The sequence below is a fragment of the Mus pahari genome, chromosome 1, assembly GCF_900095145.1.
Source record: "Mus pahari chromosome 1, PAHARI_EIJ_v1.1, whole genome shotgun sequence".
In the NCBI taxonomy this organism is placed as follows: domain Eukaryota; kingdom Metazoa; phylum Chordata; class Mammalia; order Rodentia; family Muridae; genus Mus; species Mus pahari.
The window spans coordinates 82,128,153-82,147,563 of NC_034590.1; the positions used below are offsets into that span (position 1 = coordinate 82,128,153).

A 19,411-nucleotide genomic window follows, 5' to 3' on the forward strand; every position below is an offset into this window, starting at 1 on the left:
CTCCTCCTCCTCCTCTTCCTCCTCCTCCTCCTCCTCCTCCTCCTTTTCTTCTTAGCACTTTTAATATCACCCACATTTCTCATTTTCTCATTTAGTATCATACTTTAAATATAGATGTGATGGCAGGTCTGGGGGACTGTGGCATCTCTTGGCATCCAAGCCTGAGGACTGTGGAAGACCATGTGGCCTTTGAGATGGGAATGGTTTTCTATATTCAAGGGACACAAAGGATCATGTTTCATGACACGTTGTGATGATAGGACATTCAGGGTTCAGTGTCCTCAGCAAGGGCTTTGATTTCATACCACAGTCACAGATAGCATTCTGTCTCCTGCTGTCTATGGCCGATTCCACCATGAGTATTTGGAACAGAGAAAGACACACATGTCCGCTTAATGCCTCGGCCTCTGATCTCCACCTTCTGTGAATTTCCTGTTAGGGTAACACTTTCCATGGAATCATTTCCTCTAAGGCTCAGCTTCTAGGAACCAGCTGAGCCGCTGAGCCAGGCTCTGCCTCTTGCTGGTCACAGTGGTATTTGCCATCTTATGTCCCTCTGAGCCTCCACAATTTATTATTACAAGTTTTAATATTTCCTTTCCAGAGTATAATATCCCTTGAATGATTTAATACTTAATTCTCCAGCCCTTCCTTCCCCTTAGAAAGAAAGAAAATAAATACACAGGCCATCAAATAGGGGTTACGACAAGACATTGTGTGTGTTTCTCCAAAGGTTTCATGAGCTTCCTTTAAACTTGGCTGTTGTTGCCACTGTAAGTTATTGTCTCATATCAGTGACAGCAATAAATTTCCTTTGAATCTCTTGGGGGTCCTCTGCATGCACTGCTATTTCCTATTTTACTGTAATAATAGGGATGTTACTATGGTTACCGAGCACACCTTGTGTGGATGCTTTGAGGTCACTGTGTGCCTGTCACTTCCCTTCACATGAGCTGATCCAGAGAGTCTTAGACTCTAGTAAACATCCGAGTCACACAGGGAGCTGAAGACTCAGGGTGCTGGCCCTACCCCAGCTTTCTAATTCAGCAACCCTGACAGATTTGACCTTCTAGTAAGTTCTGAGGTGAAGCCAGTGTCTTTGGATGAGCTTCCCTGAATCCCCTTAAGAACACAGAGCTGAGTGATCACCCCGTAGCATGATTTTAAATGCAGAAACCTAATGTATGAATGATTTGCTGTCCGTGGAAAGAACAAAAGATGGGGTCCGGGCCCGGGCAGATGGCTCCAGTGAGGATCTGAATTCAATTCCCAGGACCCACATAAAATGTTGGGCATAGTAATATAAGTTTGTAATCCCAGCTCTACGGTATAGAGACAGGAGGCTTACTGGCTGTCCAGTCTTGTTGATGAGCTTTGTGTTAGTGATAGACCCTGTCTGAAGAAAGTAAGCACCTGAAAACTGATAGCCTTGGCTGTCTTCTGGCATACACACAGACACACACACACATACACAGGCACGCGCGCACACACACACAGGCACACACACACATACGCACGCACAAACACACACACACACACGCAGGCACACACACACAGGCACACACACACATGTACATGCACTCACACACACGTACACACACACACACGCACGCGCACACACACACACACACACACACAGGCACACACACACACACACACACACACACACACACACGCCATGATGCCATTAGGCCTCTAACCTCGCAGTGTTGTTCCATTGACCTGGGTTTTCTCTTGCAAGCTAGGACATGGTAGAGAACGCTCTGTGCTACACTCAGTAGATGGGGCCTGAGCCATGCAGTTGGGTTCAAAGTTGGTTTTTGCTTAGCATCCATGGTCCTGTCCAGTACTTCCCCTAACACTGTCTGCCTAGATTTAACTTAGGAATACCGGACACCTGTGGTGGTTGTATGCTGTTTCGTTGTGTTGCTTTTGAACATGTCTTTGTGCAACCATAAAAGCTAGCTGCTTTGACCTGGGTGGGCTCTGGTCCTTTCTTCTACCCTCCATGTCCTGGTATGTCTTTACTATTTATCTTAGATGCATCTTCTGCACATCCATAATGAGAATTGGAATGGAGCAAGGTGCAGATTGGTAACTGAATCTAGATGTTTCTCCTTCCAGGGATTGATCTCGAGAACATTGTTTACTACAAGGACAGTACCCACTACTTTGTCATGACAGCCAAGAAGCAGAGCCTGCTGGACAAAGGTGTCATCCTTAATGTATGTATCTGTCGACTATGATGTCTTACCTGTCTTCCCCTGGGCAGCATGGACTGGTAGCATCTGCAGATGTGGGAGAAGATGACTGTCCTGTCACGACCCACACGAGGCGGGAAGAGACTGTCTGTCACCTTCCTTGCTTTTGGCATTGTGTGACTACCCAGCCACACAGATATGTTTCAAACACGCGGTGAGAGACCTTTGCGGAGATGTGCCCAGAATATGATCAGCCGAACCTTTCCCTTCCTCAGATGTCATTCATTTGGCCCCATGCCTTCACTAGGAGGTCACACGAACTTGGAGATGGGGACTCCTTGTCCTTGTGGAACAGAGATGCTATCACTTAGGAGTCTCATGCTGTGTCCCTTTGCCATGGGGGCGGGAGGTACTCACTGTGCTGTCAGAGATGAGCAGAGACCTAGCTCTGCCATGAGCTAACTCAAGATGGTGGCCAAGATGTTGATTTTTTTTTCTGAATCTCAATCTTATGTCTACAAAGTGGAATAATTCCTGCCTGAAGAGAATTCTTGAGACATGACTGTGTAGTGGGTAGAGGGTGCATGAGGATTGTGTGCACGCGCACACACACACACACACATACACACACACACACACACACACACACGCTCACATGCGTGCACGCAAGCACACACACACACACACACACACACACACACACACACACATGGGCACGCATCACGTTTAGTTCAGGGCCTGGTGGTTTCCAAGGCTCTTCCGCACCCAGCCTTGTTTGGACGCTTGTTCTTCTGTTCCTTTGGCTCCTTGCTTTCACTCTGTGGCTTTGCTTCTTGTTTAATTTTTGTTCTGAGCTAATTATTATCTTGTAAAGCCCAGGCTACTGTCAAACTCTCCTTCCACTTGCCTCTGCCCTCTAAACGCTGAGACTGCACGCACGAGCCCCAGGTTGTGCATACATTGTCACGTATAAAGAGAAGACAAGTTGTCACTGGAGAGATGACTTAGAGCTTAAGAGCACTTGTTGTTCCTCTAGAGGACCCAGATTTGGTTACTCTCATCTACATTAGGTGGCTCCAACCTACTGTAACTCCAGTCTCGGGAGATCCAATGTCTTCTTCTGATCTCCACAGGCACTGCACGCATATGACATGTGCTTATACATACATATGGATGAATAAAAATGGACAAGAGGAAGTGGGGAGGACGGGGGCATTGGTCAGTCATCATCCTTCTAGAACTCCTGGGCTTCAAGATGAGGACCCCACAGCCCCAGGGCAGCTGCCTCCAGGTCCTGGCCTGGACAGGGACCACTCATTGTTTCTTGCCAGAGTACAGTGTGCCTATCTTCTTGCCAGCTTGTACTGGCATCTGGCCTGGAAGCATGAGTAACCCCCCTGGGCCTCCTCCACCTTGGCTGATGCCTCTGCTGAGAGCATGGGTTATGGGCAGAGGCTGTGGGTGGGTCGGGTGAAAATAGCCTCACCTACCCCCTCACATACCAGCTGTTATGGGCACTGGACTTCTAAGTCTTCCAGCTCACAGCTGGCTGCTCAGTTTGGTGTGTTGTGCCCTCTTTTTCTCTCAGGTGGAAGTGGCTTCTTCAGTCTTCTAGTGGGCAAATGCTGGGTATAATCTTGTGGGGGCAGTATTTGACTTTCCGAAATAGAGCATTTGAAATCATAGCTCCCCAGGAAATGCAAACAGAAGGTCACTCCAGTTCTAGAGGAATGCGTATGTCTTGAGACCTCCCATTACCAGCACCTTACGCGGGTCCTGTTAGCATCTCATTCTACACCACCAGTCATGGCATTATGAATCAGTAGGGACAGTAATATCACCTTCTATGTGCCAGGCATAGCAGGAGGCATTGCATGTGTGCACTCCCACTCCAGATTTAAGGAGGGGATCTTGTAATTATGTTTCTGTGAATGAGAAAATGGAGACTCAGAATCAAGCTAAACAACATGCCCAGATTCCACTTGTGAGAGGGACTCATGTATGCTAGGCTAGCCTTGAACTCATTTTGTAGCTGAGGATGACTTTGAGTTCCTGATCCTTTTGCCTCCATCTCCCACATACTGAAATTGTGGGTGTGCATTACCACTCCTAGTTTTAATCAGTGCTGGAGACTGAACCCTGGTTTTTCATACACACTGGGGAGTATTCTATCAGTGGAATTTTACCCTTTTCATCATCTCTGGGAAAGGTGGCCTTGAAGTTTCTCTGCCAAAGATGAGCAGAATAGACTTTGGAAATCTTCTAATCTTTTCTCTCTATCCTCTGGCACTCTTTGGCTGCATTGCCAGAATGGATTATCTCATTATCCAAGCATAGGCATCCTTGCTCAAGCAAAGGAGCAAGACGATGCCCATGCTCACAGCCAAGATATCCCCAGCGTCACTGAAAAGTGAACAACCGCATCCAGATAGAAAGTCATAGAGTGGCCTGGCACACATACCCTTTTTTCTAGTCTTGTTTGACCACTAACCACAGCATGTCTGGACCCTAGTAGCTTAACCCCATCCATTATCAAATCACATTTGCTGGCTTGTTCCTTTGTCTCTTAATTGTACTTGAAGTTATTGCCAGAACCAGCCATGCACAACGTGCTCCTTGTTTTCTGGGAGGCTGTTATCAAGTACACTCACTGTTCATTACAGTTCCCAGGGTCCTCTGTCTAAATTCCTACACGCGATAGATCTTTCAGCACTTGGTGCCAGGAAACACACACCTCCTCTGAGGAATTGCTGTGCCTCCTTTTCTGATAAGGGAAGCCCGATCACATTTTCCCTTTGCCTTGGATGCCATGAAACCCAAAGCCAAACTGGGTGTTTAATCACAACTGTGCTAACCACCATGGCTGCACCATGTGCTTATTTCCTTGGCTCTGGTTTTCTAGTTTAGGTTCACATGTGTGCAAGTGTACGGGCACGCGTGTACACACACTTCCTGTAGACACACATGCACATATGTGCATCTCTGTGGAAGTCACATAGATGTCAACTTCACGAGTGATTGATTCCTCAGGAGCCACCATCCTGTTTTCTGAGACAAGGTCTCCCACTGGCCAGAAACTCACTAGTTAGGTTAGGCTAAGCAGGCTGGCAAAGGACTCCCAGGGATCCTCCTGTGTGTGGCTTCGCAGCACTGAGATTATAATCACACACTGACTGTTCTGCCTGCTTCTTAGGTAGGTTCTAGGGTTTGAACTTATGTCCCCAAGTTTGTACAATAAATGCTTTACAGACTGATTCATCCCCCAGCCCCTCTATTTCTGTTTGGAGTCATCTCAGTACTCACAGATCCATCCCATGGCCTTTTGATCTACAGGGGATCTGAAGGTAGGCCTTTGGAGAGGAGGAGGATTTGACGTATGTTTTGGTCTTCCTCAGGACTACATTGACACAGAGATGCTGCTGTGTTCGGAGAATGTGAACCAGGACAACCTGCTCTCCTACGCCAGAGAAGCCGCTGACTTTGCCACCAATTACCAGCTGCCGTCCTTAGACTTTGCCATAAATCACAACGGGCAGCCTGACGTGGCCATGTTCGACTTCACCTCCATGTATGCCTCAGAGAACGCAGCCCTGATGCGTGAGCGCCAGGCACACCAGCTGCTCGTGGCTCTTGTGGGCGACAGCCTGCTGGAGGTACTACCTGCCTTCATCTGTGCTACAATTCAGATCCGTGGATCTGTTCTCAGGCTCGTAGCCTACCATCCGGGCCTGGGAGCCAGCCCTTTTGGCTGCATTTTGAGATTTGTCAGCTCACCTGTAGAGGAAACCTTTTCTCCCATTTCCAGCTTCTTCTGGGCTGTGTCTAGATTGAAGAAGAGAATTAACCAGGCCTGTTCTAGAGCCCATGACTGTTTTGCCTCAGAACACATAGATCTCCTAAGCATGGCTGGGACCTGTTAACCCATTTGGGTGGCCCTTTGAGGCTTTTCAGTATAGCCATCTTCCAGGGGTGAGGGAGGCTGGGGGATGGGGCAGGAGATTTTCAAAGTGCAGTGTTAAAACCACAGCTTTCCCTCTTGGCCCTCTAAATGCAAGGATCCTTAGATAAGTGACCATTTGCAGGGTTAGCATCCCATCTTAATATGAACGCTGACAGTGTCCAGAGCTGAGAGTCATATTGCAACCCCTGCTTTTGGTACCATCGTGTGCGTGCAAGCTTGACCAGACCAGTCCTCGTTCACCCTGACTGTGGCCTGTCGCTTCTGTCCCTGTCTCCCTCCCAACCTTCCCTTCCTCACACTCCTCCAGTGCTAAGCGTTCTGGAGGGCTCCAGCATTTTCCAGCCACAAAGCTTTTGCCCCTGATCACACTAAATGGAAGATGAGAATCCCACCCATGCTTTTCTGTGGTCATAAAGGCCACACTTCCACAAAGCCGTCCCTCGTTCCCTTCTGTCTTCCAGAGACCCCAGGTAGCTTTGCTACGTATGGGGCCATTACACCCTTCACAGTTTTGCTATGATCACCCATGATTCCAGTAAGCTGTGGGCAGCAGAGTTCTGCCCTTGGCCCAGTTCAGAGCTGGCAGTCAGTCAGTGCTGGGTAGAATGGGAGAGAAGACTGGGAGTCATTAGAGTCTATGGAAATTTTACATGTGTTCTTTTATAGCCATTTTGGCCCATGGGCACAGGCTGCGCCCGAGGCTTCCTGGCAGCCTTTGACACGGCATGGATGGTGAAGAGCTGGGACCAGGGCACCCCTCCCCTGGAGGTGTTAGCAGAAAGGTAAGTCTCATAGCTGGCCCCAGCAGCCCCCAGCAGGAGTCGAGCCAGACTGGCTATCCAGCAGCTTTGAGCCTATCCATCTTCCCATGTATGGCCTGATATGACCTGAGGGTCTCCAAGGACACTCTGTGTCACGACCCATTTCCTTTGGTGAGTTTCTCTGTGTCCAGTGTCTTAGGCCTTGGATAGTAGAAACAAATCTTGACAGGGGCTAGTTCTAAATTGTGCCTCTACAACTTTTCTCATCCACACAAGGCCCAAGAGGTTTATTTAAGGAGGTCTTCAAGGGGACATTGCACAGTGTCCTCTCCTCAATAAGGGTGCTGTGACCTTCCAGGCCTATCCTACAGTTGAGGTCCTGGCTTTCTCCCAGGCCCTTGCTCTGGTCACAAGACCATGAACAGATGGTTGACATGGGAGAGTTAGTACTGATATGGGAGACATGCTTATCATCACAAGCCTTGGGTGTGGACCACGATGACCACAGGGCAAGCCGCAGTAGCAGTGTGGCTGGATGGAGGCTTTAACTGAACCGGAGGCTACTGAGATGCTGGCCCTGCAATCTTGCCTCCTCCTAACCGGGAAAGGAGACCACATCCCTACCACCTGGATGCTTTGTCTCGCTCCCCCTTTTTGTCTCTCCCCACATTTTGCAGCTTCCTGGAGTGTGTCAGACATTGCAGGGGAGGACTATACAAACACACCCAGGGAGACCAGGGAAGAGGGGAGTGTAGGAGCAAGGGCCTGTGGTGGCAAGAGCAACCTATGACCTCTGGGCTCTGACTCCCGACAGAGAGAGTCTTTACCGGCTGTTACCTCAGACAACCCCAGAGAACATCAACAAAAACTTTGAGCAGTACACGTTGGACCCAGCCACGCGGTACCCAAACCTCAACCTGCACTGCGTCAGGCCTCACCAGGTAAGACCACTCCCAAGGCTGTCTCAAGCCCCTGCAGTGACCTGACTGAGGAAAAAGAATGGTCTCATAAATTGTCACATTCCTGGAACTGAGGCCACCAAAGCATGCTAGCCCAGGGGTGGCATGCTGGCCCAGGGGTGGCATGCTAACCCAGGGGTAGCATGCTAGCCCAGGGGTGGGGCCGATTCTTTTCCCCAGAAGATACAGGGGTTCAATGAAGACAGCACTGGTTATAGCCTATAGGAGGGGGCTAAACCACATGTGGTGCTGCACACATCTGTGGTTATTTGCATGTTTGCATATGTTTTCATGTGTTAATTTGTCAAATGTGCAAATGTGCCACTGATTATATCTGTGTCAAAAATAACCCATTTTCCTAGATATCTCCTCTCTTCCTTACCATGCATGGGCCTGGACTTCATTTATTCTGGGGATTTTATGCGCCCAAAATTTACCTTCTTCAATTAATAGGATGGAGATTAGTACAGGTTCTTCTTAGCTAATTAGAAATTCACTGTCAGTTCTCCCAAGTTTGGGAAGACAGGTCAGACGTGGGGTGTGTACTGAAAGCCATGTCGGCCAATACCAGAAGAAAGTAATATCAGGAAGGGAATCCAGTGTGGGTGGGGCACGGGATCTGGGAACCCGTGGACAGATGCGTGTTCTTTTTCTACTCATAGGTGAAGCATTTGTACATCACTAAAGAGATGGACCGCTTCCCTCTCGAGAGATGGGGCTCCGTGAGGAGATCTGTCAGCCTCTCCAGGCGCGGTGAGTTGTCCTTCTGGGACGCTGGGACAAGCTGTACAGGGGAGGAAGCTCACTTAGACCCACAGCCAGCTTGGCTCTGCCCCATTACCTGTGTGACTGTAATAGTTGTCTCTCCTCTTTGTCCTTCAGCTTCCACATCTGTAAGAGCAAGAATAAGACAAGACTGTCAGAGTTAAGGCATGCAGTTAGTTGTGGAGCATTTAGCACAGGAACGTCCACTGTAGGCGTTCCATGGGGCTGGTTTTTCTTTGCCTCTTGTTTTTGGAATGAGGGTCCTGTCTCCCCAGCTAGACATCACCCCTCTTCTGATCTTCCTAATCCCGACACAACACTGGCTACAGAGTGGGTGCTCAGAGGTGGGGGAGGGATGGTTCAATGAGTAGCTCCCCAGTAGCCAGCTTCTCTCAGGCCCCTCCCCTCTTCTACCCAGGGACACTTCAGCTACCTCTGTCTACCCGGCCTCTCCCTCCCTTCCCTGCACACACCACATGCCCAGCTGCTGTAAAACACTGTTTATAGTTTTACAACTTTTACTGTTACACAACTGCTTTATGACTGTTACACAACTGGTTTTTATAACTTTTACTGATACAATTGTTACTGTGTTACTTTTACCCAAGCAGGACAGGCTCTCCTCATTCTTTGCTGACACTCCATCCTGTTTTTCTGGAATGCCTCTGTCTGGCTAATTTCTAGACATTCTTCAGTAGCCAGCTCAGGTACACACCCCCAGATACTTTCTTTAGAGAAGTCTCCTCCCTGGGCTAGCTTACAACAAACCTGATCATGAGCTTCCCTACCCATGACAGCCCCAAGTCATTAGTGTCACCCAGTAAATGCAGGGTCTGTGTTCTTGGCCTCCAACCCTGGACCCAGCTATTGTCCCTAGGGACAGTGCTGTTAGACAGTGTGCTTCCGGTTGGCCCAGGTCCTGTACAGGATTACATTTATGTCATCCACTCTTCCTGCTTCCCAGCCCTAATGGCAGGGAGAGTGACTGATGCTGAGGCTGAACTATCTCACCACCTGTATCTTTCCCACAGAGTCAGACATCCGGCCTAACAAGCTCTTAACCTGGTGCCAGCAGCAGACCAAGGGTTACCAGCATGTCAGAGTCACCGACCTGACCACATCCTGGCGCAGCGGCTTGGCCCTGTGTGCCATCATCCACAGCTTCCGGCCAGAGCTGATGTGAGTGCACACAAGCGACCCCAGCCTTCTCTGGGTGGAGAGCCCCCCAACCCAGCTCAGTATTTCTCTCTGCAAGTTTCTACTTGGGTTGTTTTCTAAAACCTGCTTTTTGTCCTCGTTTGGACAGCAGCATGTTTGCCCGGTGTCCCTAGTATCTGACAGACAGCGTAGGATTAGTGGTTATGTCTCTCCACTCGGCCCCCAACCCTAATAGCCACAGTTTGGAAATTTGAGCTATGCTTCAAAGCCCCACCTACAAGGAAGGAAACAGAAGAGAGACCTAACTCAACACAAGAAGCCGTTTTCTTACACCCATACTCATCCGATCATTAATGGAATTTTCTAGAGCTTCTTTGTGTGTTTGGAAAAACGGCAGAGTCAACTGGAAGGTGAGATGACATTCTAGAAACCCTTTGTGATGGCTAAAGGACAATACTTATTGACACAGGGAGCAGCACGGACTCCCACCGACCCTTCCTAAAACACCGATGAAAACCTGCCGAAGTCATCTAGCAGTAAGGGGACAGGAATCTCGTCTCCATAAGATATATATGATTTGATTGGTTTGAGAAAAACTCCTGTTACTGTAGCAATTACAATGAAAATGAATAAGAGAAGTAATTAAGGTAACACCTACGTTTTCTGGTAGTTTGAGCCTAGGTCAGTGGTATAATCATGGTCCATGTTTGATTCAGTCCCTTCATGAGAGAGACGTGTTCCTGGGCTTAAGGTTGGGGCTCCATGGGGCTGGAAACATCATTGTCCCACAGTGCTTCTTATGAGCAATTCATCCTAACTCACCATGAACTTCACATGATATTGACCCTCCAGCAACTTTGACTCGCTGAATGAAGATGACGCTGTGGAGAACAACCAACTGGCATTTGATGTGGCCAAGCGTGAGTTTGGGATCCTGCCTGTGACCACAGGCAAAGAGATGGCGTCTACCCAGGAGCCGGACAAGCTCAGCATGGTCATGTACCTCTCCAAGTTCTATGAGCTCTTCCGGGGCACTCCACTGAGACCCATGGGTAAGCATGGAGACTTGTAAGCTGCTAGTATTATCTCTCCTCCAGTCCAAGTCTGGCTGGCGCTGTCTACTCTGCAGCTACCAGACAACTTCGATTTGACTCACAGGCCAAACAAGAGTGATGCCTGTGGAGATATAGTGATCTTTCCATAGCCTCCAGCCATGTAAAGCTTTATAAAGGTCAGGGTGAGAGAATTATTTTTGAGAAGTCCTGATACAGTGACACCCACAGGTTGCAACATCACCGCCTGGTCCTGGATCCCAATTCAACGTTGCTTTTACTTGTTAACAGATTCCTGGCGTAAAAACTATGGAGAAAATGCTGACTTTGGCTTGGGCAAAACATTCATTCAGAATAACTATCTCAACCTCACATTGCCCAGGAAGAGGACCCCACGGGTAAGTTTCAGGCCAGTGTTTTGTTTCAGGAAGGAGAATATCATGCCCAGGTCTGTTTGTGTTGACAAACTATATATATACATCAGGACTCAAAAGATAGGCACATAGCTTAGCAGATACATGTCTTAAGAGTGAACCCAGGTTAGCTCAGTCCCCTGAGTGATAGGTTCAGGCTCATTTCTCGTGTCATTAGACAGTTCAGATCAGGGGTATGATGAACACTGGTTAAGTGGCAAGGGTATATAGTAGTATTCTCTATTCTCACTTTCAGTCATTAAATTAATTTATACATTCAATGGCCACCATGCCCCACTAACTTTAAGGCTGTGGTCTTCAGTCGTTTTGGCGCTGAAAGCAATTACACAGACATGAATGATGCGGGACGCTTGTCCTTGAGTCCAGTCCTAGTTGGCTTCTCTGTTGTGATGATTAAACACTGACCAGTCCGACATGGGGGAGGAGAGGGTTTGTTTGGTTTACACTTCCATGTCATAGTCCATCATCAAAGGACACCAGGCAGAAGCTCAGGGCAGGAATCCGGAGGCAGGGACTGAAGAAGCCATGGAGGAATGCTCACTCTCCATCGCTTGCCTGATTTCTTATACAACCCAGAACCACTTGCTCTGAGGTGGTGCCATCACAGTGGGCTGGGCCCTCCTACGTTAATAATCAGTCAAGAGAATGCCCTGCTGACTTATCTACATTCAGCCAGTCTAATGGAGGCATTTCCTCAGTTGCAATTCCCTCTTCCTGGATGACTCTAGTTTGTGCCAAATTGGCAAACACTAACCAGCATAAGTCCAGGGTATAATGGGGTTCTAGAACTTTCCAGATTTATAACAGCCTTAGTGGCTATGACTTTTTTTCACAGTGTTCTCAGATAAGACAGAAAATGCTCGTTTTGATTCCTAAACAGTTAAGTTCAAATAATCAGTATTTTTAAAAATATCTGACAGATATCACTGAGTGTCTTGCCATTCCTCTGGGTTCACACTGGTTTCATAGGATACTTAGCTACACAGTTTGGGAACCACAACTCTAAAGAACAATTTTCATTTTATGATATCCAACCTGTGGCCTGAAGGTAGGAGTGTACCCCAGGATAGCAATGAATATAGTCTAACACAAAATCTTGAACTTCATTAGAACATGATAAGACTTTTTTTTTTTTTTTTTTTTTTTGGAGACAGGGTCTCACTATGTAGACCAGGCTGAACTCAAACTCGCAGAGATCTGCCTGCCTCTGCCCTACTCTACTGGGATTAAAAGTATACATTATCATGCCTAGCTGATGAGACTTCTTATGGCAATTTGTTTTTGCAACTCAATTATCCATCAACCAATGCACCTACCCACCCACCCAGTCATCTATCTATTCATCTATACACCCACCCACCCATCCACTTATCCACCCAAAATGCACCCACCCATGCCCTCACCAACCCACCCACCCCACCCACCCATACATTTTTTTGGAGGAAGATTGGGAACATGGTGTCCTTGTAATGTAATGGATAGGGAAACTTGGATTTGGAGATATTAAATTTTAGTAAGTTATGTAGGTACTATCAAAGTAAGAACTAGAAGTCAGATATTTTAATTTTTTTTCTAATAGTACTAGTACTTGTGCAGCAAATTTCTACTTTAAGAGGCATTTTACATCCTGTGATTTCACCAACAGCTTACGAGTAGAGAGTGTAAAACTCTTCTTATAGGTGAGGAAACTGAAGTCAGAGTGGGTAGCTGGTTTTCTGGTGGCCTCTAGACACAGAACACCTGAATCCGTGATTCCTTGAAGAATTAGCGTTTTTGCTAGTGTCACCAGCCCATGTTGTAACTATCAAAGCTGACATCCAGCTCTATCAGGCCATTACCTGCAGTGACCAATCCGTCTTCCAATGAGCCAGAATTAAATTCCTCCAGGGTTAGGCTAGACCAGCCAGCTAAATAGAAAGGTGGTTTGAGTTGAGCCAAACAGTTCAGGATGTGTGGGGCTGTTCTCTGCTAGTCACATTAATAACCGGACTAGCAGATATGGGCTGCTGGTTATTTTTTTAAAGAGGGAAGTCATTTGGTTTAATAAATGGCTTTTTCAAACCCTTGAAAAATCATGATAAGAAAGGGCTCCTAGCGTGAACTAGCTGGAAGAAAAAGTAAGTTGTTTGTTTATTCTCATGTTCTCTCCACTGGCCATGAGAAATATTTGCTTTTTCCTTATGCTTTTGGTTTTTTGTCAAGTATAATAAAGTCCACAGTGATTAGATGCTTTTGGTAAAGGGTACTTTTATTTATTCTTTGGTAATTTCATAGATGTGTGTAATATATCTTATCAAATCCATCCCCTAACACCTCCATTCCCACAGACGCCCCTCTTCTTCCCAACCGGTCCCCTCCAAGTTTCCTGTGTGTGGCTCTGTTCACATCTGCGTTCATGTTCATGTTCATGTCCCACTGAGTTTAATTAGGCACATTTGTAGGAGTATAGGTGAGGGTTATTTTGTGGAACATGGCAACATGCCATTGCTACACCACTGAAGAAAACAGCTCTCAGTTAGAGGTCTTGAATCAGTCTTTGCCTTCTGATGAGAAAAAAACAAAACAAAAATACATTTTTATCTTCTTAGGCTTTTGTTTCTACCCACATCTCAATAGCGTTTTTCCAATGGGGAAAGTAAGTGTTGTTTGGATGCAGTTCTGCTAACCTTCCCGTGTAGGCAGCATCTTATTTCCCGGGGTCCTGGTGGAAGCATCAAAGAAGCAGAGGTTGCCCCCCTGTGCTTGATTTTCTTGCCCAGAAGATTTGGGATCTTTTTAGGAGCAGCTGACTGGGCCCGCCACCATGGAGTGCATTTTTTTGAGCCCATAGGTCACATGTCTGGATGGGGTCTAGCCAGGCTCCTGTTGCTTGAATAGTCCCACCCTAGGCTGACAAGTATAAAAGAGAGAGTCGCATGTATTGCTCTTTGTGGGAAAAGCCAAGTCCTCATTGAAAGTGGAAACAAAAATACAAAGAGAACCCTAAGATTATGCATGGAGCATTCTTGTTGATGGGACATTCTGTACTTGCACAGCTCCCGTCTCTGGGCCTAAGTGGCATTCACAGTCAGTGGAGCTGGGAGCCCAAACGGCCTGTGTCTCTAAAACCCAACATTGTTGAAAATAAGGTCATCTGTTTCTCTTGGTGTTTGCCCAAGCATTTAGACTGAGATTATTTCCATTCACAAAATACTGATTTATGAGATGCTGAAGGAAATGTTGAAGGGAGTCAAGGCCCTCTGATCCGTTGTTTTATGGCATCCTGGTCAAATTTTTTAACAAGTTTCCATGACTAAACTATGGTTGTTTTTTTTTTTTTTTTTTAAACCGAGTTGGTGAACATGGCAGTTGTGTCCATGTCGTGTGTGTGTGTGTGTGTCTGTGTGTGTGTGTGTCTGTGTGTGTGTGTGTATATGTGCATGTGTATCTGTGTCTGTGTGTGGTGAGTGTGTCTGTGTCTGTGTGTGGTATTTACTACTACACTTGAGTGATGCATTGTAGACTCTATGCTTAGACTGCGATTTCAGAAGAGCCAGGCCTGAAATGACCCTTCTGTGGCCAGGCCGTGATCAGGGCTGGATGGGTGTTATGCCTGGGTTTACAGTGAACCTATAGCACCTCTTCCTACACTTACAGTGTTTGAAAGGCTAGGATGTGGCCATGCCATGGAGGAAGTCAGAGTGTAGGAGAATCCATGCAGATCTGATACATGCTCTGTGGGTCCTGACTCCAGACTCCCCCACCCCCGGAGGAAATAGCCATTGGGAGGAGGTCTGAGCCACTGGAAGCTGGCAGCTAAGATGTTTATCCTTAGGAAGTATACCTAATCTGGGATCAAAGATACATGGGAGGAAGCTACCGTGTCCAGCCTCCACCCCACCTGAGGTCACGGTGAGAGCCCAGTCTCACTCTCCTCATCTGTCCAGGCCAGTTTCACAGGCCTTGGGTAGATTGTTCAGATTATGGGAGCAGGGAGTGAGCTACAAGGTATTACCAGACTAGCTGGGTAATGTCTATGAAAGGGAATGTGTCTGTGGATAGTTACAGTTAGTAGGGAAGTCAGTAAATCTGCATTGGCCTTGGCAAGCTGGACATTTGATCTTTAGATCTCAGGTTGGATCTAATGTCTCTTTGAAATGTATTAAATCTTATAATGGTGCCTGGGTTTCAGGCTTAATTTGACACCAAAGTCCTGGACAGCTCACTCCTTAAGAATGCACTTTGCAGGTGAACCTGTGCTGCCTCTTCATGGGTGGCCCAGGGAGAACAGAAAGTCTGGTACTTTTCACAAGGCAGTTCACACAAAAGGTGTCCCCAGGCCAGGCCTGGCTCTGCCCTTAGGCACTGGGACAGAGATGGTGCCTACCCAGCCTATGGCAAAGGGATGCTGAGATAGAGGAGAAACACTCTCCCCTGTGCCTGACCATAACTCCGTGGGAGCACTTGTGTGGGGCCATCTTAGCCCATGTCTACCACTGGGCAGACAGCTGTTCCCAGACAAGCACGGATCCTTCTGTGCTTCTGGTTCTAACACTGTCCACGGCTCTGAGCTCACCATGTTTTCTTGGTCATTGCAGGTGGACACCCAGATTGAAGAGAATGACATGAACAAGAGGAGGCGACAAGGCTTGAACAACCTGGAAGAGGTCTGTGTGCACGGGCTCAGCTGATACAAAGCCTCCATGTCTTGAGGACCGGTGGCTTGGCTATGTCACTAGCCCTCGTCCCATTTGGTTTGGTTTGGTTTTTTGTTTTTTTCTCTCATGAGCCACTGGGATCCAGGCTCAGTTTGATTTAAAAAAAGATCAGCCAGTGTTCTGTTCTCTACTTGGCTTCTTTCTAGCTGTGTAACCTTGTAGGATGAAACTTCCTGGGGATGAGGGGCTTGTCTGTCAGATGTGCTGATACATCCAAACTGCTTGAGACTGCAGGGCTTGTAGATTTATAAGATGACCTATGTAATATAGATAATTAATATTGAATTTTTAATTACACTAAGTAGGAAAGAGACACCAGCAAGCCCTCTGCATTTTTTAACTGCCTTTTGGACTTGGTGTCTTAAGGCAAATGTTGGGTGCTCTCAAGTGCCACCATCTGGTGAAAGAAGAGAATTGTAGGAGACTGGGTGTCAAAGTCTAGAACTTGCCTGTGAAAATGTTAGCATAAAGTGGGCGTGAATTCTAAAGAAATAATTTGAAGAGACATAAGATTTATCTGTGCCTGTGTGTATCTTGGAGGCTAACCGTGCTTGTGTGCATGCGAAGGCAGAGATTGGTGCCACTCGTCTTTCCTGCTTGCTTTCCACCTTATTTCGGTCTTACAACAAAGTGATGTCTTCTCCGTTAGGTTTAACTGGCCAGCCATGAGTCCCAGGGATCAGCCTGCCTCCAGCTCCCAGTGCCATAGCTGTAGGCATGTACCGCTACACCCAGCTTTCTATGTGGGTGTTGGGGGGACCTGAGTCTTCATGTCTGTGTGCCAATCACTTTACCCTGTGCCATTCGTCAAAGCTATCCTAATTCTGCAATAGGAAGCGTGCATATGTCAAGGAGGCATGGGTGCGAGCTTTAGCTAGCCTGCTGGCTAACGTCAGAGCTGACTCAGGCACATGGGATAATTTGTAAGCTACACTGATGCTTGATTCACGGGACTCAGAAGAGACATGCCCCTTCTGTGTGCTTGAAGAGGCTTTATTGCTGTATTTTGTAAAATGTTAATCATCATGGCTCAGACTCGTCCCACCTCTCAGCGAGTAAGCTGTCAGTCAAGCCAGGAGCCCACCCTGAGAGAGCTCAGCCGCCACTCTTTACCTCATTTTCTGATAGAAAGAAATCCAGAGTTCTCGTCACATCTTACAATGTGAGCATGTTCACTATCCCCATCTGAAGTGTTCTCAGAGATTTTGGGGGTGGTCTCATCAAACTGTGGCTTCAGGGAGTGGAGGAATGAGAGAGAAGTTAAGAGAGCTCACTGCTCTTCCAGAGACTCCCAGCACCCACGTCAGGTAGCTCTCAACTGCCTAAAACTGCAGTTCCAGGGTATCTAATACCCTCTCCAGGCATGTCATACACACTCATACACACACACACACACACACACACACACACACACACACACACACGATTACACGCACCCATGCACACACACAAAATGATTATTTTAAATAAAAATGAAAGAGAAACGCAGCCCTGGACCAATAAATTAAATCTGGTTTGGAAAAAGGTTATTGGTACATCAGTGAGTGTGAGCCCACTGTACTGGCTGACTTTGATTTTGTGCGAACAGTGTTCAGTCAGTAAACTTTCCCCTCACCCTTGAGCCTCTATTCATGTGCAAACCCCACTTCCTACACTAAAGTGTGGAGTGACTCCCCATTTTGTGTCTGTATAACACTTGACTGTGATGTGCATACACTGCTCCCTCCCTCAGGCTGTTTCTCTTTGGGATCTTATTTCAAGAACAGTCAACTTTAGCTTGCATCTTTAGCTTGTGTCTCCTCTGAATGAATGCAGCTTTACCACCTCAAAGACGCTGCTCCTCTGGGGAAGATTCATGGTCTCCTTGAGATGGCCGACCACCCTCACTTGGCACAGTACTCCCCTCTGTGTTCAGAGGTGTTTGGGAAAAGATCCCCACAGACCAGGAAAAGACATTAGTAAATGCTAGAAATTTTCAAATGTTATTAATTAGCAGGTGGATGAGAAGGAACTCAGTTTTATAAACTGTTGTAACAAGGTCTTCATCACTCTTTACAGCCTTGTTACCATCATGAGTTCTCATAGGATGGGTGCAAAGCTCCCTTCACCCCTGTGCCATGAATCCCCAGAACCTCCAGTGCAGGCTAAATGTGAGAACACATCAGACCAACCTAGATTGGGGATCTTTTTATAAAATAGCTGCCAAGTGCCCCTCAGAAGTGTAAGCGCCAAGTAAGATGTGCCAGAGATTGGAGGAGACTAAGGAGACAAGATGACTAAATGCGTGGGATCCTGGATGGTTGCCTGGAACCGAAGGTGGGTGGGAACGGAAAAGCTGACGCAATCCAAACAGAGCCCCCGGTCCAGATCACAGCGTTAAGCCAGCGTCCACTCCCCAGCTCTGATAACATTATTCCTGAAACTACATCAGAGGCAGCTGGAGAGGGGTGCTCAAGAGCAAGTCGCACTTCTTTGCACCTTCGGTGTAAATCTAGAGTTATTTCTGATTTGGTTTTTATTTAAAGGTTGGAGTTGTGGGTGAACTTGGGAACAGGAGTACAGAGCAGCAGAGAAAACTTGCCTTAAAGCTTGTGCTTATAGCCCAGCTGAACCTGTGCTTATGAACCTGTGCTCAACTGACCTCTCCCTCCTTCCCTCCTTCCCTCCCTCCCTCCTCCACCCTCTCTCTCTCTCTTCACACTTCTCGGCCAAATGATGCATTTTGGAAACTATTTTATGTAACACTTCTCTATAAGAACTGATTTTTTTTTTTTTTTTTTTGCAATAACCTCTTGAAGTAGAACATTCCTCCCATTTTGTAGATGGCGCAAATTCAAAGACCAGCACCAAGGTCCCAGGGCTGGGAGGGAAAGAGTCCTAGTTCAAACTTTTAACTGCTGGGTTCCCAAGCTGGCCATGCCACTCTTTAGGCACACACATTGTGCTGTGAGCATCCGTTGTGCTGAGCTCATCCCTGTTGCCTGGTCTCATAGAGGGGCCCTATGTTCTGAGGACACCTGGATCCCAATGTGCTGCTTTGATCTCTGCAGCTGCCAGCCTTCTCCAGCCGTAGCCTGGGCTCCAATCAAGAGTATGCTAAAGAAGGTGGCAATCAGAACAAAGTCAAGCACATGGCCAATCAGCTGCTAGCCAAGTTTGAGGAGAATACTCGGAACCCTTCAGTCATGAAACAGGTAAGGCCTTCACATGGTCCCTGGACCTACCCTCTGGTGGCAGAATCTTTCTGGTTAGAGATCGACTGAAGTTCACCATCTGGGTCTGACCAAAAAAACAACAACAACAACAAAATAAATAATTAAATAACAGAAACAAAACAAGACCCTTCAGCCTCCAGGTTATGAAGTAACAGACTTTTCCAAGGGGACAGGTAGCAGCTTTTCTACTTTGGAGTCACACTGTCCT

The 19,411-nt window shown here is 47.2% G+C and overlaps 1 protein-coding gene across 9 annotated transcripts in view; it reads left to right on the forward strand.

Moving 5' to 3' along the window:
• Mical2 (microtubule associated monooxygenase, calponin and LIM domain containing 2) overlaps window positions 1-19,411 on the forward strand; it is a 129,916-nt gene that overhangs the window by 87,361 nt on the left and 23,144 nt on the right. For all 9 annotated transcript variants that reach the window (XR_003845298.1, XM_021194165.2, XM_021194157.2 and 6 more), the window contains 10 exons: window positions 2,125-2,225; window positions 5,597-5,854; window positions 6,829-6,944; window positions 7,738-7,864; window positions 8,545-8,635; window positions 9,679-9,826; window positions 10,658-10,857; window positions 11,149-11,255; window positions 15,869-15,937; window positions 19,039-19,182. Coding sequence is in view for 8 of the 9 variants with exons in the window: in XM_021194165.2 (XP_021049824.1) it covers window positions 2,125-2,225; window positions 5,597-5,854; window positions 6,829-6,944; window positions 7,738-7,864; window positions 8,545-8,635; window positions 9,679-9,826; window positions 10,658-10,857; window positions 11,149-11,255; window positions 15,869-15,937; window positions 19,039-19,182 (1,361 nt within the window). In the remaining variant the exon portion in view is untranslated. The remainder of the gene's footprint in view (window positions 1-2,124; window positions 2,226-5,596; window positions 5,855-6,828; window positions 6,945-7,737; window positions 7,865-8,544; window positions 8,636-9,678; window positions 9,827-10,657; window positions 10,858-11,148; window positions 11,256-15,868; window positions 15,938-19,038; window positions 19,183-19,411) is intronic.